At 60.2% G+C, this 26,264-nt stretch overlaps 1 protein-coding gene and 1 long non-coding RNA gene across 3 annotated transcripts; one reads left to right on the forward strand and one right to left on the reverse strand.

Moving 5' to 3' along the window:
• Positions 1–25,881, reverse strand: LOC123585395. Of its 2 annotated transcripts, none has more exons than XR_006706135.1 (4): positions 25,516–25,881; positions 20,962–21,046; positions 20,340–20,460; positions 1–1,070 (listed from the first exon to the last, which is right to left on the reverse strand). It is a non-coding gene; the product is annotated as an uncharacterized LOC123585395 (long non-coding RNA). The 2 variants fall into 2 exon arrangements; XR_006706134.1 differs by lacking the exon at positions 1–1,070 and adding an exon at positions 16,877–17,438 and having other exon boundaries at positions 25,516–25,877.
• LOC123585394 (protein piccolo-like) lies at positions 14,719–17,323 on the forward strand. Its single transcript, XM_045453505.1, has 2 exons — positions 14,719–16,833; positions 16,864–17,323. The coding sequence occupies exons 1-2, from the start codon at positions 16,388–16,390 to the stop codon at positions 17,321–17,323; spliced, it is 906 nt and encodes a 301-aa protein (XP_045309461.1). The 5' UTR covers positions 14,719–16,387.
• Positions 25,882–26,264: the final 383 nt, after the last annotated feature.

Consider the following 26,264-nt stretch of genomic DNA (forward strand, 5'->3'; position numbering starts at 1 on the left):
TTTCAAACAGTGACTTTATTGTACTCTCCCGAGGGCTGTACCCTAAGGACGGAACAGATCGCAGAAAGAGAGGTCTCTAATGACTCTCGGCGATCACACTGTTACTAATAATATTGGCAGTGTTATTCTAAAGCCACATTTATATAAAGACAAAATAAACACATAATTATTTTGTGCTTAGGAACCAAGTTGTCAGTGTGAGAAAAAGGAGACACATATGCAAAGTCAGGAAATTAAATAAAGCCGTGTAAGCCCACATTTGACAACTTGTTTGTATCTTTAAAAAGAGAACTTCCCAGCCTGTCTAACGAAAGCCCCCGAGACAAAGGCCAGTCCAAGTGCAGAGAGCTTTCCACCCCCCAGCGCCAGTGCCATTTCCCATCCCAAGGACACAGGGCCCCTCAGAGGGCAGGCCGCTGCCAGGGCCGGGCAGGGAGGCTGGACAACTGTAGACTGGACGGCAAGGAAGAGGCCAGAGATTCCCCGTCACGCGGAAAGACTTGGCGAGCTGGTTGAAGAGGTTCCCACAAGCCAAAGACAGGGCAATTTAAGTGTTAATACAGATTATACCTGCGGCCAATGGAAACATATCAAATGCATCCAAATTCCTGAGTTCACAACGGCTGGGGAAGCTCTCTGGCAGTCACTGGAGGAAGCGGGAAAACCAGGTCATTATTTTGAAAACTAGTAAATAAAGGCACAGACTCGAGCGTGTCCCCTGACTGTCCCTCCGCTCAAACTGCACGTCCCAGGGCCCAACAGTTGACGAGTAGATGCTTCTTTGGGCGGGGCGGGGGGAGCGTTCCGGCCAAGAAGTGCAGACGGGATGACAGGAATCTGTCACCACGTTCTGTCATTCCCTAATGAACTGCCGGGATATGGGCAATAAATGACCTTGACAGAGAACACCGCAGAGGAGACAGGCGGGTGCTGCGTTCCTCCTGATGGACAGACGGACGCCCGGGAGCTGGCCATGGTTTGCAGGACGCGGGTCAGGTCAGCAGAACGGGAACAATTTCACCACGGATGGCAGCAGAGGCCAGGCGGGGAGGCTCCGAAGGACAGAAGATCTGGTTTCAACAAACAAAATACCAAGAAAAGAGAGAGGGAGAGAGAGAGAAGGAGGGAGGGAGGGTCATCTATAAACTGAGAGATCCAGGAGAACCATTGCTTCTGTGTGTGGACCTTATCTTGAAATAATTTTAATAAAAAATCATTAACAAACCTTTATGGTGTAATCAGGGAAATTTGAACTCTGGACATTGAATCACATTAAGAAATTATGGTTCTTTCCTTCAGGTGGGAGAATGACGTCATGGTTGGACGTGTTTAAAAGCCGGCATCTTTCAGAGACACACTCTGAAATGTTTGTAGATAAAAAATGAGTACTCTCTGTGTAGTGACATGGAAAATGTCCATAATTTATAGCTTTGAGTGACTGTAGCACACTACAGATCAATGCATCGAATATGATCCAATTTGTTCTGTAAGGAAAGAGCAGACTTGGGTGTCTACGTGGATCATGCCTGTGTATGCCTAGGGAGAGATCCGGAAGGACCGTGCAGGATGCTGGCACTGAGCACCTCGGAGAACCTAAATGAGGAGGGGGAGGTGAGCCTCTTACTTGTTACTTTCAGTAAAACTATTCTTTGTGGGAAGGAATGAAATGTGCTGCCATCTTGCCAAGCCCAGTGAATCAACAGACGTGGGTATTGGTCACCCCAGCCACCAGGTCCCGGGGTCCCTGCGCAGTGGTCCCCCTCCCAGACCCTGCAGGATGCGGACACACCACAGCCAGAAAGTTCCTTCAGAAAAGAGAGAGAAGATGGGGCACCTGGGTGGCTCAGTCGGTTGAGCATCCGACTTCGGCTCAGGTCATGATCTCAAGGTTCGTGGGTTCGAGCCCCGCGTCGGGCTCTGTGCTGACAGCTCGGAGCCTGGAGCCTGTTTCTGATTCTGTGTCTCCCTCTCTCTCTGCCCCTCCCCCGCTCATGCTTATCTCTCTCTCTGTCAAAAATAAATAAACATTTAAAAAAATTACAAAAAAAAAGAGAGAGAGAGAGAGAGAGAGAGCCCTGAGACAAGGACATGCGGACCCTATTGGATATCTAATATTAAGTAGTTGTTGCTATTTAGGGGTGATAATGATGTCACAGTTGTGTGCTTGCTTTTTTTTGAAGAATCTTTGGTTTTACAGGCACATATTGAACCAGGCAGGGATAAAACAAGATGAAGTCTGGGATTTGCCTCTAAATAGTCAAGCAGCATGGTGGGGGGTCCCGGCCCAGGCGATCCAGGATCTGGTGGCTGCGGGCACGGTTTATCACACAGCGTTCTCGACCGTAGTCTAGGAGCATTTTTCATGATGTGCTATTATAACACTATCTACACTAATTCATAATTATTTTTAAAGGAGGGATCACGGGGAGGCATTGGAGGGACATCCAGTGGGATTGTCTGGGTCGAGGGGAGGTGCCAGAGTGACACCAGCAGTGGGATTAGCTGGCCAGCCAGACACCCTACTCTCTCAGCGTCCTGCTCCCCGTTCTGACAGTGAAGGAGACAACCCAGCTTGGGGGGCATCTGTGAGGGTGAGGGGGTGAGGCACAGGATGTGAAATGCTCGGGACCTCACACAGAGCCACAAGTCAGTAGACAGCTAGAAGATTTCCACCCCCTGGGCACCGGGCTAGTCCTGCAAGCTCAGAAGCCAGCCTCCTGTCCTAATGTGTCCTCCACCTGTGGGGCATATTGCCTGGCACCTTCCCAGACTCCCTGCTCTCCCACGTCTGGGCCACGAAGGGCAGGCTGCACTTGAGGCTTTCCTGGCACTCCTAGTGAGACCTGCAGCCCTGGGCCCACTAACCTCCCTGCATCAGACAGAAAGTGAGTCTGGGGCCAAAGCTAGAAGACACCACCACCTCCAGGAAGCTCCCTTGTTCCTCCCTCCAGATGGCCCGAGGGTCCCCTCCTCTGCCAAGCCCCACTGCTCACACAGGCTTCCTGCTGTTGGGGTTAGGCTGGACCCAGCCTCTTTGGCTCCCTGATTCATGCACCCCACCTGCCCTGGGCTCTGAGCCCCTGCCCAGCGCACTCCCCCACCCCCACCCCCTAAGCCCATCTTTGCTTGGCCTGGGCAAGGTCCAGGCTGTGGCACAGCCACCATCACGTATCACAGTGGAACCCACCCCACTCCGTCATCAGCTCCCCCATCCTTCATCCACAAAGCCTCACTGGGGGCTCTGGAATCTTCCCCAGAAGCTGCCCTGAAGGGTAGGGTGGCATCTTGGGGGCATTAGGCCAGTGAGAGGTAGGGTAGGAGGGAGCTGGTGGATGTCTTCGTGCACCTTCCTCCTGCAGCACTGGCTCTGATACGTGTTGAGGCCTCTTCCTGGAGGTGACTTTTGTGGGGGACCCGCAGCTTCCCTGCTCACCCTCCTCGCCTCCCCTTCCTCTCACTCTGGGTGGCCTGGGGTTGCAGCCTGAGGAAGCCTGGGCAGTTTGGGCATCCCAGCCTGTGGGCTCCCACACCACGTGCTGTCAGCATCAGTTCAATGGGAATGAACAAAGTCCTTGCCCGTGGGCCCAAGAGTGTCACCTCACTGGCACCCTGTCCGCAGACCAGAGGTGGCCCACAGAAAGAGGGAAGCCCTTGGGCCTCCACTGAGGCTGAGGCTTGAGACCACAGGACTTTTCATCTTTTCTCCTCTTATTACAAATTATACAGAAATGCAGACGTTCTCCACCTCCAGGAAGGCTGGCACCGTTGCCCCGTCTCTACCACGAGCGACTTAGTTATCTACGCTGGCGGACGTGCTTGACGCAGTTCTGGTGGCCTCCTGGCCCAGTAGCCACCCAGAGTGAATCACCTGGTAGGTGGCCATCCAGCTGCTCCAAAGGAGGAGGATGAGACACACTCTTGCTGCGGGGGTTAACCCTCGATGGGAGAGACCTCAGGTCTCTGGGGACAGTCCCTTTCCTGTCTCGTCTCCCGTGGGATCCTGCGCTTCCCGCCCGCCACAACCCTGTCACCACCAGTTGTTCTTCTCCAGCTGTGTCCCTCCTGCACTGGCCTGGAGGGTCCTGGGAGCTGGGCTGAACGTTCCAGAAGTCAGCACTGGTGAATTTATGGTGACTTACTGCCCTGCAACAGAGAGAGCATCCTGGAGGTGCCGCTGTCCTTGGTGCTGACTGGCATCTGCTCTCCCAGCCCTCCCAGGACATGCTGCCCCTCGGACCTCAGACGGGGCATCTTCCCCTTCCTCAACTCTGCGTCTGCACAACGTGCATGTTACCAGGTCCTGTGGCCCCTGAGGACAGAAGAGCCATGCCCACCCCCGTCCCCACAGCTCTCCAGAGGCTCAGGCCAAATGAAGTCCCCTTCCTTGCTCTCAGTTTTGTGCTAGAAACCGCACCTTGCCGGCCCACCTTCCTGGGCTGCCTTCCAGTCTGGGCTTCACCCCTGCAAGACTCCTCCAGGCCATCTCTCACCCGCCATACTTCAGGTCCAGGTCCCCAGGCTCAGGTGATGGCCAGGCGAGGGGATGGGTGCACAGAGGACCATTGCGTGCTCTGTGTTACAGCACACAAAGCAGTCTCCCAAAGAGAAAGTGAGTCAAAGTTGCAAGGATGTCATTCTTGGTTGAGCCCTAGCTACAGCAGAGTGAGAGGTAGGAGTCCCATTCCCAGGCACTGACACCCCATCTCTGCTGGCCCTGGCAAAGTCACACGACTGTCTTCTCGTCCCCACTATACAGACGAGGAAGGTGAGCCTCAGAGAGACTCAGCACCTTGCCTAAGTGAGCAGGACACCAACACAGCCCACTCTGGCAGCAGGTGCCAGATGCACGCTCCACCCTGACACTTTCATCTGGAGCCACTCCTTCCAAAGCCACTGCCATGAAATGCAGGACCTGGCACCCTGGCTCCTCTCTGCGTGCTCAGACCGGACCCCCTGAATCGTGGAGATGATCTAATCCTACCTGCTCATCACCCTATAGGTGGAGAAACTATGTCCAGAGAAAAGTGGAGACCTAACCCAGGCCCTCTGACTCTGGGTCCCCATCCTTTGAAAGAGGCCATCTTGGACACTGCTTCCCACCCTCTGTCTGGCCTGCTTCCCCATCTGTAAAATGGGTCTCTTAGGCCAGCCCCGCAGAGCTGCCGGGAGCCCTGCATGCGTCGGGCATGCTCAGTGTCTAGAACAGTGCCTGGCCACGAGTGGGCCATCGGTGAACGAGGTCCTGCCTCTGCCCACACCAGCCACATGGCTCTGGGGCTGCAGCCTGAGGAGGAAGGGGGTGGCCGTGCGGCAGAAAAGTCCCACCGCCAAGGGCTTTGCCGGCCTGAAAGGCTGTGTGTTCTTCCGCAAAGACAAGATCTGCTGGGTTATTAAGCACACACAGACGCAGAGACTGCTGCCAGGAGATAAGGGAATCTTCCATCAGGACGGCCGTGCCAGGGAGTTTTCATCTCTCTCTCTCTCTTTTTTTTCTTCCTCCCTCAACTTGGATTTTTCAAGCTTAGAAGTGACTGCTCTAATCGAACCAAGAGACCAGCAGCAGGAGGCAGATTTGCTCACAGAAAATGGAAAAGTTAAAAAAAGGGGGGGGGGCGAGGCAGTGGGTGTGGGGGGCTTATTCCAGACACAGCATCAAACCTCCGGGTTGGATAGAGATGAGTCGGTCCCAGCCCCCAACATGGCCAAAACTTTAGAGTAGAGGTGCGGCCTTCCCTTCAGACACCTCTGATGTGTGGCGAGGACAGGAGCCGCCCTCAGGAGAAACCCGGTCCCACGGCAAAGACAGACACACCTGGGGAGGTTCCAGTCTGCTGCGGCCACGCGGCCCCGCCCTGGTGACACGGTGCCCGGGAAACTCCAATGTGCTGCTGGACATGTGGCCCACACACCGGGGAAACGGGGGCCTGCTGACTGTGCGCCCTCACCCAGACACGGGGCTGCCCGGCCATTCTTCCAGGCCCTCCCAGCCTGCAGCCACAGAGCAACCCCCACCTGACTCCCTGCTGGAGCCCAGGCAGGGTGTAGAGACATGTCCCCCCAGCTCCCCCACCCCCACAGCATTCCTGGCGGCTGCCAAGGGACCCTGGCCCTGAGCTCCAACAGAGCATCACCACCACCTCCCTACACAGGTGGGGGCAAGCTCTGCCCACCTCAGCTGGAGGCCAGACAACGCCCTGTCCCCAGAGAAACAAGCTGATTGCCTGGACTCAGCTCCACAGAAACAACTCCAATGGACACGAACTCGTTTCTGGAAACGTTTCCAAACGTGACCAGGGAGCTGTGATGACCTCTGAGCAGCACCCGACCCCTGTTCTCACTATCTCTCTCCAGCAAACTCCCCTGCGTCTGGCACCTCAGAGCCTCCCCACATGCTGTTCCCCTGCCCAGAATAATTTTCCCTGCATGCTTCATAGGGCACTGGCCCTGTACCCTCTTTTAAGTCTCTGTGTCCTTACCTCCTCTTCCAGGCAGCCCTCCAAAACCACCCTGTCTGGTGCTCCTGTCTCAGACCCTGCTGCTTCCTTGAACACTCAGGATGGCACATGTGGGTCTGTCTGCTCCTTCCCATCAACCAGACACTGGCTATACAAAGGCAGGGGCTGTGTCTCTTATTCCTTAGGCTCTGGCCCACGGTAGGGGCCTCAAAAATATGTATCCAATGAGTAAATGCATGAAAATGCCAGTGAAATCCCTGTGCCACTGTCCCCTGCCCCTAACAGCACCCCCACTGGCTGTAAGCACCTCACAGACACCTTCGTGCCATGCCAAAGCCATGCCAGGAGATGGCAGGTTGTGGGGCCTCCTCCCCCTGGTCACTGCCAGTATTTGTCTCTCCAGCCCCATGGGAGGCTGGGGAATCATGGCCACAGTACTTTGCAGCCACTTCCATTAAGAGGAGGGGTCTGCTTCCCCACCCCTCGAGTCTGGGTTGACTGAGACTCACTCTGACCCACAGAACGTGGCAGGGGTGATGCTGTGTGAGTCCCAGAGCCCAGGCTTCAGGGGGATGGTGATGCCCACCGCCATCCTCCCGGCAGCCAGTACCAGGCAGGGAAGTGCCACGACCATTGTCCAAGGACAGCCACATGGAGAGAGGTCACCCGAGCTGCCGGCCTGATTGTCACCACCAAGGCCCCACACTCATGGGTGAGGCCATCTGGGCATCCTGGCCCAAGCCGAGCTCCCAGCTGACCAAAGCCCACCCCATGGGGAGCAGAAGAAAACCCAGCTGAGACAAGAAGCCTGAGAAATAATAAGTCCCTGCCATTCAAGCTGCCCAGTTTCAGCATGTTTCGGCCCGTGGCAGGAGAGAGACAGGAAGACACCTCCCGTCCCTCCCACAGCCCATTTCCGGATCCCCAGATGAGCCTCGAGGCTCTCCTACTTAAACCTGCACGCCCCGCCCCAAGAGCCACAGTGACGGGCGGCAGAGGACAGGAGGCTGGGGTTTGCGCGTAACCTAAAAGGCACATAAAGGGACAAATGTGGAGCCTGCCGTGCACGGCAGCTAAGGGCCCACCGCAGCAACCCCCCCAGCTGGCTGTGGGCTTACCACGTGCCCAGGACAAGCTGTGCACGCATGTGCCGCATGCTGCCCTGTGAGCCCCTGTACTGGACCCTTAGTTTTAGGTTTCCATGACAAGGCCTGGGAGGCAGGAAGTGCCTTGTCTCCCGGCATCCCAACCATGCCGCCTTTCCCCCAGAAACCTCACTCCAGGTGGCTGACCTCTGTCCACCCTCATCATAACCCCCCTGCAGGCACAGAAGTCAGGGTGCCTCTGGCTGCAGGTGATATGAACCTAACCCAAACCCGCCTAAGACAAAAGGGGGCACCAGACGGGGCCCAGTCGGGACACAGAAAACACATCAGGCCTTTTCCAATGGAAGGACCCTAATGCCGAGAAGTGTTCACACGGGGGCTGGAAGAGCCCAGAAGCTGACCACCAGCTGGGGGGCCTGGCGACTTCCCCGAAATCAGCAACAGCGGGAAAGGCCACCTCGTGAAGCAGGATCGGGTAGGTGGGGCTCTCAGACCACGGGTGCAGACCACACCAAACGGTGGGGCTGCCCACAGGCACCGGGCCTTGGTGGGGGCATCGGGCAGGCACTGGAGTCAGCGGAGACCCCACCAGGGCAGCAAACCCACAGCGAGAAATACCAGGCATTTCCCTCCCTCTACCGGCCAGTGTCCCTGAAGGTCCCCAGTGGCCAAAGCCGCAGCACTGTCGCGAATGAAAACATCCAGCAGAGCCACAGTCCAGCGTGGGGCAGATCCCCAAGAGAAAGGGGGACTCTGGGCAGACCCAGCAACGCCTGACCCCCACAGTGGCTTCCCGTGCGCTCAGCCCAAAGCCCAACGTCCTGAATGTGCCCTTGGGCCCCGTGCTGTCAGCTCACATGCTCGGAGTTCCAGCCATGAAGGACAGCTTCTGGTTCTTAAGCCTCTCACCTCCTTCGTGCCCGGGGCCTTCGCCCATGCTGTTCCAGGCACCTGTGACATTCTGCCCTCATGTCTCCCAAGGACCCCTTCCCATCTCTCTCCATGAGGCCTGCCCTGGCCTCCCCATGGAAAGTCCGCCCTTCCCGCCCCCACACCCTGGGCTCCCCGGCGGGGCCCACTCGACAGCTACAGTGTCCCCACAATGTGCGCGCGTGAGCAGGTGTCTCCCTTTGCCAGACTGTAAGCCCCGCGAGCCAGGGGGGGTCACTGTCCACACAAGGCTGGTGCCAGAAGAGAGAGACAAGGCCTGCTGGGGAGTTTTTGGTTTGGTCTTTGGGGGAATTCTCACAATGGAGAGCAAGGAAAAAGGGGAAGGTGTGTGCCTTCACCATCACAGGCCGCCTCACCCAGTCCTCCGGGGAGGGGGTGGGCATGATCGCCTGTAGCCACTTTGTTCAGTAAATGGGGCAGGACTGCCCCTGTGTGGAGTGGGCTCCGTGGAGCAAAAGGTGGTGAGCCCCCCGTTGTGGCAGGCATTCAAGCCAAGGCTGCAGGCACACACAACACAGATGTCAAGGAATAGTCTCCAAGATTCCCTGGCTCTTGAAGGACCGCTTATGTATACCAGTGGCCACGCTCGGTGCCGGGGACAGGAGGAAGCACGTGAGGACAAGGGCGTGGGTGCCCGCCCAGCTCGGTGGGGGGCAGAGGGCCAAGCGCAGAGTCACCGTGGACAGAGCAGGTCACGGGATGGGGCGTGTGGGGCCCTTGGTGCGAGGACCTGGGGCAGACACAGAGACGCCTCCCTTTGCCCCCCCTTCCCCCGGCCACCCCCTGGTCGGCAGGCAGCCACCTCCAGAAACAGCCCCCGCCCCACGGCCCGAGGCAGAGCCACCACAGGGAGCTAGCCAGACCACCACTGCCACCCAGAGGCTGTCCGGGAGCCAGGCCGCAGGCACGGGGTCAACCCTACAACCGCGCCAGCCAGGCCCACAGCTGGAGAGGGGGTGCCTGGCGAGGCCCAGCAGTTCCCTTCACAGGCTGGGGGCACTTCAGGTCAGGCCCAAGGCCCAGAGAGGGTGCAGAGTCCCCCTAGGACCCCGTGAGCCAGTTAAGAGAGGCCACAGTGGCAAGATCATCTGTCCACACACCACAAGAGACACCTGGGCTGGGGTAGGGGTTCTCCAGGGGCAAGGCCTGCTCCTCCCCGGGCCTCAGCAGCATCACCTGGAAAGAGACCAAGCCTCGGACGCTCTGAAGGTTGTGCCAAGACCTGCGTCTCCTCGCCATTGTGCTTCCTGTCCTTGTTCCCTCCTCCATGCAGCCCACCTGGGCTGCATGCTGGCACGTGAACACCCACCCGGGCAATGGCAGTTCCCTCCTTGAACTGTTGCAAGTCCCGGCCTGTTTATCACATTTCTCCAGGGGGGAAAAAAGTGATAAAAGCAAAAGCATGAATCCATCCCTGACGCACAGGCTGGTGGGGCTGCTTTTCCAGGGACAGGAAGGCAAGAAGGAGTGGACACGTCTTCCACAGCAGCCGGGCCCCTGGGGGACTCCTGGCTCCCTCCAAGCACCCCACCCTGCCCCGGCCGGCTCTCTGATCCCCACAAACCTCTAAACCTGCACGTCGCAGTCGAGTCTGCTGCTTGGGAACCAGACTCGTCCCAACACCAGGCCGGGGGTCTGCTCCCCAGGGCCTGGCAGCCTCCAGTGGCCTGGACCACTCCCCATTTATTATAGACCCAGTGGAGGCCCAGGAAGGGTGGTCGGGCCAGATCCAGGCCTCCCTCAGGCCAGCATCCCACAGGGAGGAAGGGGCACAGGGGTGGGGTGTCCTGGGGCCTCCGACAAAGCTCAGCTATGGCCCTTCGGAGGAGACTCACGTCCAGCCTTCCCCGGGAGGAGAGACAGTGAGGGATGTCTCCCTGTAGCCGCCACCACTGCCGGGCCCCCTTCAGGACTCGAGAGTCCCCCTCTCCTGCACCCCTGTTTCCCGGCTCACCAGCAGGGAACAGCACCCAGGAGTCCTCACTTCTCACTGCGGGTCTCAGCCGACCCATCGTCCCCCAGCACCTTGTCCTAAGTGTAAAGTGATGAAAGGCATCGGTGCCGGGAGTCCACAGGGCCCCCCGCCCGCACACCTCCAGGGGGACCACAGCAGGGCTGTGGCTGCTCAGACAACACTGTGACTGGTGCAAAGTCAGGCACCGGGCAGGTGCTGACGAGCCGCCTCCCCACTGTCGGAGACCCAGGAGCCCTGGGGCTCAAAGGACCTGAGAAACCTTGGTAACACAAGCCCTCCCACGCCTGCTTATCAAACAGGAAATTAAGGCCCCGGGTCCCTGGGACTCAGCCAGGGTGAGCCTTGGTCTCCTGGCCCACAACCTCTCCCAACAGACACGCGGGTCTCCCAGCCTGTGACTGTCCACACTGTGCCCTGGGCTCCAAGCAGGCTAGAGGGCCAGGGGCACAGGGACCCGGCTGGTGGGATCCGCATGCACTGCCCAGCAGATCCATACAGGCTGGGAGGAGGTGACATGGGCCTCATCATGGATAGGACCACAGCAGGTGCAATTCTTGCCCTTACCCGACTTCCTTTCTTTTTACCCTCACGACCACCTTGGAAGGAGCAATACTGTCCCCATTTTACACAGGGGAACACTGAGGCCCAAAGTGGCCCAACCTACAAGAAGCAGAGCTGGGGAGGAGGTCCCAGCCAGCAGCCCCCTAAACCCAAGCCATTAACACTGAGGACTCAGGTCTGCTCCAAGCACACCAGTGCAGGTGCCCGGAGCCCCGCGGCCACGGCACAGATCACGGAGGCGATGTCAGCGTTTCCCCTAACGTGTCCCGCTGACACCGTGCGGTTTGGGCAGCCTCCTTGTGATTGATAGAATGACGGCGGGCGGTGGGGAGAAAAGGCAGGTGCCAGGGCGAGAGAAGCCTCCTGTCGTGCCTCCGGGGGAGTGTTGACACTTCAATTTTACCAAAATCAGAATAATAACATTCGTATTAGCCATGACTGACCACCACGGCCAGATGGTGGCTGTCCGGGGCCCCGGAGGGGGCTGTGTCCTCAGCCAAAAAGGTCATGCCGACAGACAGCCTCCTGCAGCACTTAAGTGACAACCTCAAAACGGGGCCGGGCACCTGTCCAAACCTGGCCGGGGAGCTGGCACGGACAGCCCCACTCCAGAAGGCTTCACAGCAGGGCCACCTGGCAGGCCTTCACCACAGGCCTGCTGAGCCACCGCCCTGGAGAAGGCCCTGAGTCTGGGATGTGCAGGAGGGAGAAGGAAATGGGCGTCTGCCCCGGAGGGAAGGTGGGAGGAGGGGCGGAGGGGGCAGGAACATGCCTAGAATTCCGCCAACGCAAGGAACCCTAGGGGCTGATGACCCCAACCCCTTCATTTTGCAGACAGGGAACTGAAGATCAGACAGGGTGGGTGACTTGCCCAAGGTCACACAGTGACAGGGTGAAAATTAAGCCCAAGGCTTCTACCTGCCAGTCTGCAGTTTTGCCATGCATTTGACCCACCAAATATTTAGCTATTAGTAGGAGAGGAAGGCTAAAGTTTCAGCACTGCAAAAGCCACAGACATCATCTGTCCATTCACCCAAAATCCGTTCATCCAGTCATCCTCCCCTCCATGCACCCACACACGTATGCATTCCTCCCTCCCTCCCTCCATCCAACCTCCCACCCACTCATCTATCCACCTACAATCTGTCCATTAACCCACCCACGCACCCATCCTCCCACAAGACCACCCATCTAGTCCCCCACCAACTTGTCCATCCAGCTATCCTTCAACCCGTCCATGTATCCATCCACCTGCCCACTCACAAATCCATCCATCCTCCTATCCATTCATCTGTCCATCCATCCATTCATCCTCCCAAACTTCTACCCATCTATCTATCCATATACCTTTTCATCCACCCATATACCCACCCACCCATCTTCCACCCACTCACACCCAAACACATAGTTGTCTCTCCATTCATACACCTGTCCGTCCATCCATCCACCTATCCATCCATCCATCCATCCACCTGTCCATCCATCCATCCAACCATCCATCCATTCACCGGTCTGTCCACCATCCATCCATCCATCCATCCATCCACCCGTCAGTCCATCCATCCACCTATCCATCCATCCATCCACCTGGCCATCCATCCATCCATCCATCCACCTGTCCGTCCATCCACCTGTCTATCCATCCATCCACCTGTCCATCCATCCATCCATCCATCCATCCACCCGTCAGTCCATCCATCCACCTATCCATCCATCCATCCACCTGGCCATCCATCCATCCACCTGTCCATCCATCCATCCAACCATCCATCCATTCACCGGTCTGTCCACCATCCATCCATCCATCCATCCACCCGTCAGTCCATCCATCCACCTATCCATCCAACCATCCACCTGTCTATCCATCCATCCACCTGTCCATCCATCCACCTATCCATCCATCCATCCACCTGTCCATCCATCCATCCATCCATCCATCCATCCACCTGTCCATCCATCCATCCAACCATCCATCCATTCACCTGTCTGTCCACCATCCATCCATCCATCCATCCATCCACCTGTCTATCCATCCATCCACCTGTCCATCCATCCATCCACCTGTCTGTCCATCCATCCACCTGTCCATCCATCCACCTGCCCATCCTCTCTTAGGCCCATCTATCCAAGAACACTGGCTGAATATGCACCTATGGGTTCCTGGTTCGGACTCACCTAGACTGTTACACGCTTCTAACTGGAAAAGACCCCACAACTTGTTTGACTCTGTCCATTACACACGTAGGAAAGCAGGGTTGGGAGGAAGGAGATAGTAAGAGGGAGCCAAGTGGTTCTTAAATGTGGTGACGCTCTCACCGCCCCACCCCATCCCCTCTCATGTCTCTCTGTCCAGAGCCCATGATCAGCACTTTTCAAGTACCACACCAGGATTTCACCTGCCAAGGTGGTGGCACAAGCCCTGGGCTTCTTCTTCTCCCCACACCCCAGGTTGTAGGTAAAAATAAGAGAGTTTGGACTCTGCTCTCACCCAACAGGATGGTAAGGAGCAGACAGGCCAACCTGTGTGATCCTCCCAGTGTGGTGCATGTGGGTGACCTATGTGTGGTGCCCTGGGTCCTCATTCTGTGTGCACTGCTCCCGTCCCTGGACCTCAGTCTGTCCATCTGTGCAATGGGCTGCTAAGACCAGATGGTGTCCCCAGCCCAGGATTGCCCAGAGCAGCCTGGGGTGAGAGCAATGGTGAGGGGAGGGGAGGGGAAGGCACTGACGAGGGGAGGGGGTCAGTGACGAGAGGAGGTGGGGACAGAGTCCACGCATCGCCCCTGCAGCGCGGGAAACTGGGGCCTGCAGGATGTGCTATCAGTCAGCCTTGCTCTGGGCCCACGTCCTGGAGCCTGGAACCCACTCCTCGCCTCCCCCGATGACTCATGCTGGCAACACCTGATGAGTCACTGCCCTGGCAAATGGGGGGCGCTGCTCCCGCCGCCCCCACACTGACAACTCAGCCTGCCCAGGATACAGCCTGAGCAAGAGGATCCAGCCCGGCCGCACCCCGGAGGAGCATCCTCCTGCTGGTGGGCGCGGTTCAGTGTCAAGGGCCCTGGAGCCCTGCCCACTCGAGGAGCAGCCCCTCCCTCAGCCCACCTTGACAAATGAGGCCCCAAGGCCCAGAGAGATGGCCGGCTCACCCAGAGCCACACAGCTCACAGGGGCCAGTGCCTCCAGCCGGACTCGTCTGCCTGCCGGCCACTCTTCGGTCTCCACCAGCATCGGTTTATGCCTCCGATGGGCCCCCCAGGGCTGGGTAGGACTTACCTCCTGCCACACCCATGCCCCCGCCTGCGGGTGCTGGCTCCCACCATCAGCCTCACCCAACCAGAGGGAAGAGGCTCAGCCCACATGAGACTCAGGCCCCCAACAGCCCCGGGCCGGCACTCTGGGCCCGGATGAAGGAGGTGGACGGAGGGACAACAGGCTGGCCCCGGCCCTTGGAACCAGAGCCTGCTTGACACCTCCTGGGAGGTGTCACTGGGAGACTGACACTGGGAGACCGTGCTGCACGGAAGGTCAGGGCCATGAGCCTGCAGGTGCTGGGGCACCAGGGACCCAAGTCAGCCCTCTGTGGGGTCCAGGCACTGAGATCAAGACCCAGGACCTCATGGGAGGCACGGTGCCATAAAGGCACAGAAGGGGTGCCAGGCCCCCTGGATACATGAAGGACATCACAGTGGCTCGCCCCACCACGGGCAGAAAGAGCGTCCTTCATCAGGATCTGCTCCCGGTCTCAGGAACACCAAAGGATCAGGCCCTGACCCTGGGAGGTGTCACCAAGGCTCTTACAACCGCGTGGACTCTGGGACAGGCAGCTGGAGCCAGGTGGAGACGCGTCTGGCAAGTAAGAGGCCCCCGAGAAAGCCTTTGGGATCAAGGAAGTCAGCAGGCCCATCCCTGAGCAGGGCCAGTGCCCAGCTCGTGCTGGGAAGCTCCTGAGTCCCCCAGCTGGGAAGCAATATCCCTAAGGCTGCCATGCGGACTGGGAGGTGACCCCAGGCACCAAAGCTCCTGGAGGACACGGCAGCCGGCTCAGGGGAAGGAGACAGCAGGTCAAAGGGAGGAGGAAGCAGTGGCCTGCCTGGAGGGCCAACAGCATCAGGTGCCCAGGGGAGCAGCCCCAGCCGGGGGACTGGATCCAGTTCAGGCTGGGGAAGTGTGGCAATGCACCAGACAGAGGTCCAGGGAACAGCTGTGCGCGAAGCCCTCTGGCAGGGGGTCCCCACATGCTGGCTGGTGGGACCCGGCAGCGACGGACCGAGAGGCAGCGTCCTTGCTGGGGGAGCCCTCGCAGCCCCTTTGTAGACCCCTCCCATGGGAAGACATCCTCTGGGCGGGCACCAGCACCCCGTCCTCCCCCAGGCCGCGCCCAGGGCCCAGATGTGATCAGGGGGCCCACACCAGTCCCTCACCAGTGGCCGTCCAAACAGACCTTCGCAGGACCCCTTATGAGCCCACCTGGGGCCAGGACAAGAGCACTGAGGCCACACAGCGACGAGGGGTGGGCACCCCAGAAGTCAACCCGGCCGGCAGTGGAGACAGCGTGGTCCCGGCTGCCTGTCATGTGGTGGCTTGCGATGCTCACGTGCAGGGAGGAGGGAGGTGAGACTGTGACCTCCCCCGGCCAAGGTCAAGGGCACAGGGCAGGGGCAGGGAGGGTGGAGCATACACCCTGTTCTGGCCTCCCCTGGCTCCCTCAATCGGCTTTATTATCTGAATCACAATATCAGGATTTTAATACTTAAAACAGATTCGAATTAGCGTAACTGGCCCTAAGTGGAAATAAATTCATGTTAGTGCATCAGAAGTTTCTCCAGACAATTAGAACCTGAACTAAATTGAATTAATATCTGATCTCTCCTCTTCTCACCCGAGAACTTGCTTTCCAGAAGGGGTGGGCACTCGTGTGGCCGTGGGCAGCAGACACACCCTTTCTGGAGGGCGGCACCTGGACCGGCCCACCGTGGGCTCTGGGAGACAGGGAGAGCAGGAGACAGAAGGGAAACTGAGGCACTCAAGGGCAGTGTGGCCAAAGCTGGAAGAGGGAGTGAAACAGGCTGACCACAGGCATCCAGGCGGTTGTGGACACCAGACAGGGCGGCCTGGGGGCCCTTTGCCGGGTGGGCCGGCCAAGTCACTGCTGTGGACACAGGGCTGATCTTTGGGTGCCACAGACAGGCTTTGAGGGGTCACCAGGCACAGGTCTGAGCCAGATAGTTGCATCCACATCTAGCCTAACGCCCCTGACAATCTCCGATTGCAGGTGGAGGTGGCTGTGTCACACGTGGAGAAAACCAGAGGCCACGCCCAAGGTCACAGAGGGGCGAATGGCCAACAGGGACCCCATCCAGGGGCCCAGCCAGGAGGGGTGGAGCGTTCGGCCTTGGCTGGGGTGGAACGTTCTAGTGCTCTTCAGCAGCCAGTGGAGGGCTGGGCCAGGCAGTGCTCAAGCTGCAAAGTCCCAGGTGGAAAGACCTCAGCCCCTCCCCCAGGACCCCCCTCCCCCCCATATCCGTGGCCCCACTGAGAGCCCTTCCTCCCCGTCGGGGACCCCACGTGCCTGCGGCCCCCGCCTGGCCCATTGCTCAGAAAGACTCTGTACACACGGTGGGTCCACTGTCCTGCCCAAGGTCAGCGCTGAGCCTGGAGCCTGTGTCTTCCAGTTTGGTTTGATCAGGCCGCAGGTTTTTGAGGTGCAGGGTTTTGAAGGACGAAGAAGGAAGGTGAGGAGACCGGAGACACTCTGGGGCACAGGGGGTACGCGGGGAGCCCCCCGCTAGCCCGGCTGGACTACAAGGGCCCCAGAGGGCAGCCCCAAATCTCCACCCGGGTGGGTCCCAGGGCCACCAGCAGGACTCACTTTGCCCCATCCCTGCAGGGGTCTGGCGGGGAGGAACACCGCGTCTGGAGGGCCATCCAGGGACCCCCAAACCAGCCTTTCTGGCCACTGGTGGGACATCATTGGTGTGGGGACGGTCAGACTTCTGGGTGCCGAGCCCAGACCCTTGGTCCCCTCTGACCCGCCTTTATCAGAGCGACTCAGGGAGAAGCCAAGTCCACCGAGACCTTCACCACAAGGAGCGCTGGGGATTCTTCTCAGGCCTTGGGAGCTTCTCCCAGACCAGCCGTGGGCCACCTGCACCCGCCTGCCACCCCCAACCATGAATGGAGCCTCACGCGGCCTGAGTCTGCCCAGGCCCTCCCCCTCCAGGCCACCTGCACTCCCACTTTGCAGAGGAGGACATCTCGGGCTCAAAGAATGAGTCAGTGACTCAAGGTGATGCAGAGAAAGGCAGGGCCGGGCCTGAGCGGGGGTCGTCGGTCGTCGGTCGTCGGCTGTCCCCGCACGTCCTCTAGCTCTTCCCGGGGAAGCGGCTCCTGCAGAAGAGAGGCCGGGGCTACAAGGACCCTGGCCCTTCCGGGTTCCTCCAGGTGGAGACAATGGCCTGGCCCCTGCAGAGCCAGGCAGGGGTTGCTGGGGGCACCTGTTTTCTCCAAAGGCTGCTGGGGACATGAGGTGCAAAGGCTCCTTAAGAGCCCCTCACTGCACGGCAGTAAGACGCTCCCCAGAGAGGGCCCTTGGACCTACGCTGGTGTCACAGGCAGGAGGGAGCGGCAGGGCTCGCGCCCCCAGTGTCTCCGGTGGACACGATCTCCCGGCAGCAAGGATGAATGGCACCCACGGCCCCTGAATGTCCTGGCCCCCTTCCACGGCCGTCCTAATGCTTTTGCTCAGGACCGGGGGTTTTTCGGTGGGAGTTTAGGAGAGAAATGTCACCTGGGAAGTTTGCTGCCCCAAACCACTTAATCTGGGTGCCTCTGGCCGCATGTTCCCACGCCTCATCTGCACCAGCCCTGCCCCAGCCGGTTTGCCTCCAACTGCCCCTTGGATGCCCCCTCCACAGCATCACACCAAGGCCCAGGGCAGCTCTGACCCTCTCCCCGGGAGACAGGACTGGGGACCACAGAACAGTCACACCAGCCACGGTGCCGCGGCTGTGCCCCAAGCGGGCCAGCTGGGAACACTGTCCGAAGAGCATCACTTGTTAGCATATAATAGCGTTCTGGCACTTTTCATCCTCGCGCTCTGCTAGGACCTGGAAGGGGCAGTGAGCTGGCTGCTTTGACTTAGCTTTCTTTGGGGCATGCAGGGTCTCTCAAATCCTGTCCTCCTGTCCGTCACGCCTGAACCAGAAGGCCCCCCACACACTCCACTTTGCCAAGCCGACAGCGAGGGGCTGCTGGACCGGCGAGGGGCCACCCCTTGTTACCTGGGGACGACCCTTCAATCGGCACGTGCTCCTGACATCGGACCCCAGCTCCCGAGTGACAGCCGCCGCCAGGAGCCTCGCCGCGGAGGCCCTTAGAGAGAGAGAGGGGCAGCGAGCTCTCCACATTCTGAAGGCTCCAGGAACCCGTCCTTGCTTGGAGAGGCCAGGACGTCAGGCTCAGCAGTTCTCGAAGAATCAGGTCGCAGAACCTGTGGGTCCCACTCTGCTCACTGGCTGCCTGAACTTGGGCCAGTCACTTCCCCTCCCTGGACCTCGGCAGCCCAAGACCTAATGGCACTGCTGACGCAGGCCGCGGGCAGAGCGCTTCCTCAAGGACCCACGTCAGCGCGGTAAAGCACCTTGAACCTGGAAGGTTCTCAGTGAACGCCACCGACAGCACGGGTCAGGGACGCGCACATTAGAACAGTCACAGGGACCCGCCGCACACCTGTGGGAAGGACCGGGCTCCCGGGTGCCGACAAGGCCACGTGCTGGCGAGGACACGGAGCCGCCCGCTCACGCCCGGCCCGTGGGGACACAGAGCGGCACACGCTCTGGGAAGCGGCTTGGAAGCTTCTCACACAGTAAACGCTCTCTTTCCATCCGATCCGGCGGTCATGTTGCCTGATATTTTCTCCAAGGAGTTGAAAATGATGTCCAGGGGCGCCTGGGTGGGTCAGTCGGTTGAGCGTCCGACTTTGGCTCAGGTCATGATCTCGCGGTCCGTGAGTTCAAGCCCCACGTCGGGCTCTGGGCTGACGGCTCGGAGCCTGGAGCCTGCTTCCGATTCTGTGTCTCCCTCTCTCTCTGCCCCTCCCCTGTTCATGCTCTGTCTCTCTCTGTCTCAAAAATAAATAAACGTTAAAAAAAAAAATGATGTCCACACGAGAACCTGCACACGGGTGTTTACAGCGGCTTCATTCAGAGCCCCCAAACCCTGGAACAGCCGAGGTGTCTGTCAGCAGGTGAATGGACAACCTGTGGTCCATCCAGACAACGGGATGTGGGTCGGCACTAAGTAGGAACGGGCCGTCGAGCCGTGAAAAGACCTGGAGGGACCCTAAATGTATATTATGAGGTAAAAGAAGCCAGTCTGAAAAGGCTACACACAGTATTATTCCTAGTCTGTGACATTCTGGAAAAGGCAAAACTGTGGAGACGGTAAAAGACGAGTGGGGGCCAGGGCCCGGGGGGACGGGAGGGACAGAGGGTTCAGGGCAGTGAAGCTACTCCGTGTGACTCTCGAGAATGGACACACGTCATTGCACATCTGTCCAAACCCGCAATGGTGCACGACAGCAAGATGACATGGAACATAAACCGTGGGCTTTGGGGACAGCGATGTGTCAAGTGCACTCTGGTGGGGATGCTGAAAGCGGGGGGCTGTGCTTGCTGGGACAGGGGCCCACAGGAACTCTCTGTGCCTGCCCCCCAATCTTGCGGTGAGCCGAAAATGCTCTAAAAATTAGTCTACTTTTTTAAACATAAAGAAGACCCAGGTGCCGTGGGTCTGGTGGCCGGAGGCAGATACAGCTGGATCCAGGGATCCAATGGTGCCTCCATGCCCTCTCTCTCGGCGGCTCACCTGCTGCTTCCTCGGGCTCCACGTGGCGGCAATGTGACCCCCATCAGCTCAGCACGTGGCTTCCCAGACTCCCTCCAGGGGCAGCCGGGAGCCTCTCTAACTATCCACGCAGGTCACGCGTCCACACCTGCCCCGATCACGGGGCACGGGGCATTGGCTCTACCCTCCAGCCCTGCCTCGGGGTCAGGTCCCCCTAAACACAAGGCTAGCAGCGGCTAGGAGGGCTCCTCAAGGAAAACCCTGGGTCCTTTCTTACACAGAAGGAGAAAGAGGAACCAGACAAGAAACCAGCAACGCTCTGTTGCAGGGGAGGGCGCTGGAGGGCGGGGAGGGGTCAGCCAGGTGGAAGCGACCGTCTTTGTAGCCTGACCCCGGGAGAGGCTTCCCAGGGCGAGCCGGGACCTCGTCTCCCGCCGCACTCACCACATCCTGCACTGGGCAGCCGGGCTGGCCGAGACAGTCCGGAGGGCCGTGTCGCGAGTTCAAGCTTGGAACCTCGGGGAGGTTTCACTGGCCGGTCAGGTTCCCGTGGCCCAAAGATGCTCTGGAAGATAAGCGGGAGGGCAGGAGGCGGCCATGACCAAATGGTGTCCCTCCAAATCCACGTTGACGCACTGACCCCCAAAGGGGTGGTGTTTGGAGAAGGAGGTCATCAGGGTCACATGAGGTCGTGAGGGTGGGGCCCTTGGGATGGGACCACCAGGCAGCTGGCTTCCTCTGTCCCCACCACGTGAGCACGCGGCAAGAAGGTGGCCGTCTGCACACCAGGAAGGGACATCACCAGGAACCGGATGCACCTGATCACGGGCCCTCCCCCGCCCCCACCTCCAGAGCCTCGAGAGATAAATGCCCACCGTGTGAGCCCTCAGTCTGTGGAATCCATTGTGGGGACCCGAGCTGACCAGTGCGGGGGCTGATACAGCGTGACTAGTGGCCGCCGTGACCCCTGTCCAGGCCCCGTGCGGCCCCCTCCCCACCAGAGTCCTCCCAGGGCAGCCCAGCATGCTCACCCGTCTACACCCACGAGTCAGGGTGGACCCCTCACCTGGGCGAGCTTCCGGGAACAGTGGGGGAGGTCCAGCTGTGAGCGAAGGCACCTTGGGGTCTGGGGGGGTCATCCTGTCCCCAGTCTGGAGGAAGAAGCCCAGAGGCAGAGTCAGGCCCGCCCTCCCCGCTGTGGGGCCAGGATAAGCCCCACCCTCCAAGTCCCCAAGTAGGGAGCACTGCGGGTGGGGACACAACTTTCCAACAAGCCACTAAGTGAAGCTCCTCTTTATTCTCCAGCCTCAACAAGGACACCTCAGAACGCAGTAGAGGAGCACGCTTCCCTTGAGTTCAAGGCCCCCGACGCCCAGGCTCTTCAGAAGTCCAACAAAGAACACGGGGCGTGGGGACGGGAGGAGGGGACCTCGCCTGCAGCTTCCCGCCCTGTCTTTCCCCCCGACATACACCCATCCTCGCCGTGAGGGGCTTTGCGCAGGCCGGTGCACGGGCCCCAACCTGCGCGTCCAAGCTCGGTCCCCCTCCCCACAAACAGCCGCCCTTGGCCAGGGTGGGGGGGGGCACACTCATCCCTGGTCTGTCCCCCGACACACACTTCAGGGCTCTGGTCTGCCCCCCAGTAGAGACTCAAGTAAACCCACCTGAGCCCCAGGCCAGGCTGGAGGCCATTGGCAGGGAAGGAGCGTGGTCTGAAACCATGAGGTTCATGTCCCACAGACTTCTCGGTTGGGGCCCCCTTCCCGGATCGAGGGCAGCAACAGTGCCAGCCCCTCGGGAAGCCCCCCCCCACCCCGTTCCGTCCAATTGTATTTGCAGGGCACCCACCGCCCTGAGCACCTACTCGGTGCCCGCTGCACGCGGGACAGCGGGGACAAGGGTGGATCACAGGGCCTCTGGCCTCAGGAGACTCCCCGGGGTCTCAGCCTGTGGGTTTGCCTCGGGGATCCCGGGGGGCAGACTGAGGCACAGAGGCCGGCCCGCGCCCAGTCCTGTCCGTGCCACTTCCCTGAGCAGCTTCGCTTACATCTCCCGTATGTTGGGTCCCATGCAAGATTCTGTTCCATAAAAAGACATTCCATTCGGTGCTTTATAGACGGGAAGCCACGCGGCAGCACGCGCACGCGGCTAAGTGTGACAAGGCAGATGGAGACAGAGACTCGGCGGGTGGCTGCGAGGCTCTGCTCTGTCTCGTGGCTCTGTCGGCGGGAGGGGCTCTGGGGCGGCCACTTTGCCGGACTCCTCTGTCTCCGTCCTCGCTGCACCCCCGGCAGGTGTTCAGAAACCGTGTTCGGAGGAGCAAAACCCCAGGGGCAAGGAATCCATCCGTCCGGCGGGGGGACCAGGGAGGGGGCGAGGGGGCCGCGCAGCAGGGAGACCTCCGTCCTAGGCTGGGGCTCAGCCCGAGGAGGCAGGACAAGGCCATGGCTCCAAGCAACAGGAGGCCGAGAGCCGAGGTGGTGACGCCTGACAAATGGCGAACAGCAGGGAATCAAGCACATCCCACCGGTCACTCCAGACCTCTGTGCACCCGCCGGGGTCTGGCGGGGGTGGGTCCCCCTCCCTGTGGTCACCCAGGGACCCGTGCCGCTGGTGGGGGCTGCCACAGAGGAGGGAGAGGGAGAGTGTGGGATCCCTGGGCCTTGGAGAGGGGCCACAGAGAGGCTCGCTGAGCACTTCTGGCCGCCGTGAAGGACGCCCCGCAGGGTCCAGGGAGGGCTGACAACCAGCCAGGGAGCATGGCGGGAAAATCCACACCTGATCCCTGAGGCGGGGGGTGCAGGGATTGGAGCTACTGCTGGCCGCTCCCCGCGATACACGGGGTCCCCGCACACGGCCACGCGATGCAGAGACAAAGCCAATCCAGAGACCAAGCATCTCTGCCTCGATGTCGTTAACTCTGGTTTCCGTTATTAACAGAAGCTCTGACATCTGCTTCTTGCTTCCAAAGAGAGTCCTACACCTCCCCGGGGCCTCTGCAGGGGGGGCGTGAGCTGGGGGCCCTGAGGGCTGTGCCGGGGGCCCCCCACCAGCCCCTTCCGCCTGTCTGGCCAACACCACTCACTCCGATTAGCCAGGGGCTCGGGACCCAGGGGGTAGAAAGGACCTCAGCATGACCACCAAGCACCCCGGGGACTTGAAGACATGTTGTGATGCCCCAGACACTGACCTCTCATCTCTGTCTGCTGCTTTGGGGGACACAGGCTGCAGGTGTCACAAGGGCCCTGGCCAGTAAAGACAGCCAGGAGAGACCCAGCCTGGGGCCAGTGGCTTTGTTCCCTTCTCTGGGACATGGTGGCTGTTTGCTCGACCCGGGGGCCCCGAGGGGACCCCTGGAGACAGGGCCAGTCTCCTGCAAGTGGAAGGGCAGTCTTTGCCTTTGGAGGGCGAGGGGTTCTTCCCAGAGTCCCTCTGTGCCCTGGGTCCCCCCCCAGGCTGGCGGCATTCCCTTCCACGGGAGCTGCCCCACCCTGTCTACGCAGGGCTCCGCTGTGAGTGGGAAACCATTTAGGATCCTTGTTTCAAATGTGTATTTCTAGCCATGTGAAGAGTTCTTATCACTCAGGGCATGACCACAGAAGAAACGGACTCACCGAGGAATCGCTCATCCACCGAGGCACGCGTTAGTGTTGCAATCGTACGCGGTCTTTAACCATGCTTAGAGAAGATTGGCCACCAAAAGGGATGGAGAATCTTTACCCCTCGTCACGACGGGACGGTTGAAACCCGTGAGGACTGGGTTTGAACCCCAGGGGCTCCTCTTACTGTCCTCCAGATTCCGTCCTGCTCTGTGGTCCTCGCTGACCTGTGGGGCGTGTGGGGAGGGGCGAGGCCCTTCTCCTGCCAGACGTTCCGCCCCATCGGCCTCCCCCACCTACAGCCCCACACACTTTTAGACCTTAACGCAGACTCTGAGGCCTCTACGTGGTCTGACTCAAGTATGTCCACCCTCCGAGGGCGAAGGCTGAAGTATCTGGCTCCTCAAAGCAAACCTTTGCTGGCCTTGGGTCCGAGCCATGGTCAAACGCGGAGCATGGCTGGTGACTGCTATGTCGCCACGCACCAGGAAGGGGCAAATCCCCGTGATCGCCCAATCCAACCCTCAGATTCAGGAACGAGATCAGAGAGGGCAGCCACATCCCCGCAGGCGCACAGCGGATGACACACCTCCACCGTGGAGCCAGCACGCGGCTCCCACCCAGGCTGGCTGCGGGGCAGGGCAGGGGGACAGAGAGGCGTGCCAGGAGTCGGGGTCACCTAGGCCTGCGACCCCAAGGTAGCAAGACATCTCTGTTCCAGGGGATTCAAAGGAGCCAGCGTACCGTGTGGTTAAGCCAAGTGACCAAAAGCAGAGACAAACACACCCAGAGCTACTGGGTTCCTGGAAGCACCTGAGAGAAGTGGCTCAGCCAAAGCAGATGGAAAATTCCGTTGCTGTTGGGCCACAAAGATTTCGAGGTCCTACTGTGAACCATTGCTACGGGGGAATATGCGTGAAACCCAGGCCCTGCCCACTCCCCGTGTGGGCGAGGGGAGACACAGCCCCTCTCCCCAACCTCCTCCAGGCATCCCAAAGGAGGAGGAGCCAGGCTCGCAGATTTAAGTAAAATGACAAGAATTTCACATTTGGGATTTCAGGTAACCAAGGAATCTGTTCAGTGTAAGCATGTCCCAAAAATCAAACAGTAGAAGGACAGTTCGCTGATCGTGTGCAGTCCAACACGGCATCTGTATTTTACGCGGTGGCCCTAGCTGGAGCAGGTGTGGGCACCCAGGGCCCGCCCGGAAGCGACCCCGCCTGCAGCTCCTGCGTCCTTGGCCTCGGCGCTGGTGGGAAACGGGCCCCGGCCCTGTCCTCTGCCTGCAGACGCTTTTGTCGCTCGCGGCCTCCCCAGCTTCCCTTCCTGGCTCTCACCGGGCCCGCAGCGGGCATCGCCAGCCCTCAGGTTGAAGGGATGAAGAGCCAGACACCAGCGGCCGACAGACATGGGGGTGGGCACCTGGCCGGGGCGGGGGCAGGGGGGGGGGTGCAGGACAGTCACGCAGCTGTCAGCCTGTTCCCCACCCCGCCCCGTCTCCTTGCTCCCTGTTCCCTGTGGAAGCCGCCGTGAGGAGCCCACCAGGAAAGGAGTGAGACGGGCCGGTGGGGTTCAGGCACCCCATCCCGGGGGCTAGCCTGGGGGTCCCCCCTCTCTCCCCATCTCCCCCAGCCACCCTGCCCTCCCCACCTGAACGTACCACTGTCTTCTGGCTCCAAGGCCTGGCGAGAGCTGCCTGTGGCCTGGCCAGCATCTCCACTGGCCAGTGGCGGGGGGGGGCCAGGAGGCCTTAACACCCCAACACTGGCTGGGGGGCAACGTCTAGGCCAGTCCCGACCTCTCCCCCATCAGGGCCAGAGGACAGGACGGCAGCTCCTTCCAGCACCAGCCTCTGGCAGAGGGTCGTCCTAAAGTGCCCCCTGACAGGACTCCCCTGCTCAGCCCTCCACGACCATGAGCCCTCCCCCCTCCCGCAACGGGACCCCGCCCACAGGACTGCAGAGTCCGCCTCCCAGGGCGGAAGTGCCCCACCGGCTCAGAAGCACAGTCCTTCCTGGTACCTCGAGGCTGCAGGTGCGCTGACGCCCTGTGCTCCGTTCCTAATCAGACGTCAGGCCTCCCGCCGCCGGGGAGGAAATCTCATGTTCTGAGCCGCAGGGATCCAGCCGCCCTGGTCTATTTTATGGCGGCGACACAGTCGAATGCAAGGAAGCAGAAGCAACGGGGGTTGAAAGAGTGGGAAGGCAGAGCCGGGAGAAACCACTGGAGTTTGGGAACTGGGCCAGGGGCAGGCAAGACGCAGGCTCCCGCTGGGAGAAACTGCCTCGTGGGCTCAAAGCAGGGGCTCGGACGACCCGCAACCCGGGCCCAGGTGAACCCGCCTCTCTGTCGGGAGGACAGACGGCCCACAGGCTGCAGCAGCCAGCGCAGGGCCTGGGCCTGGACCCCGTGTGGCTCCCTCCTGCGGGCCCGCTCCACCCCACCCCTGCTGGACTGCATGAGGTTCCCTCCTGCGGGCCTGTACTCCACCCCTGCTGGACAGTGTGGCTCCTTACTGTAGGCCCGCTCCACCCCACCCCTGCCGGACAGAGTGTGGCTCCCTCCTGCAGGCCCGCTCCACCCCACCCCTGCTGGGCAGAGTGTGGCTCCCTCCTGCGGACCAGCTCCACCCCACCCCTGCTGGACAGTGTGGCTCTCTTCTGCGGGCCCGCCCCCGCCCCCGCCCCCACCCCATGCCACAGGGAGCAGGGGACCCCCTCCCCAGAGCGTGACTGTGCCTCAGAGGCAGCCAGAAGTGAAGCCGACCTCC

This window comes from Leopardus geoffroyi, chromosome C3, assembly GCF_018350155.1.
Source record: "Leopardus geoffroyi isolate Oge1 chromosome C3, O.geoffroyi_Oge1_pat1.0, whole genome shotgun sequence".
Taxonomy (NCBI): Eukaryota; Metazoa; Chordata; class Mammalia; order Carnivora; family Felidae; genus Leopardus; species Leopardus geoffroyi.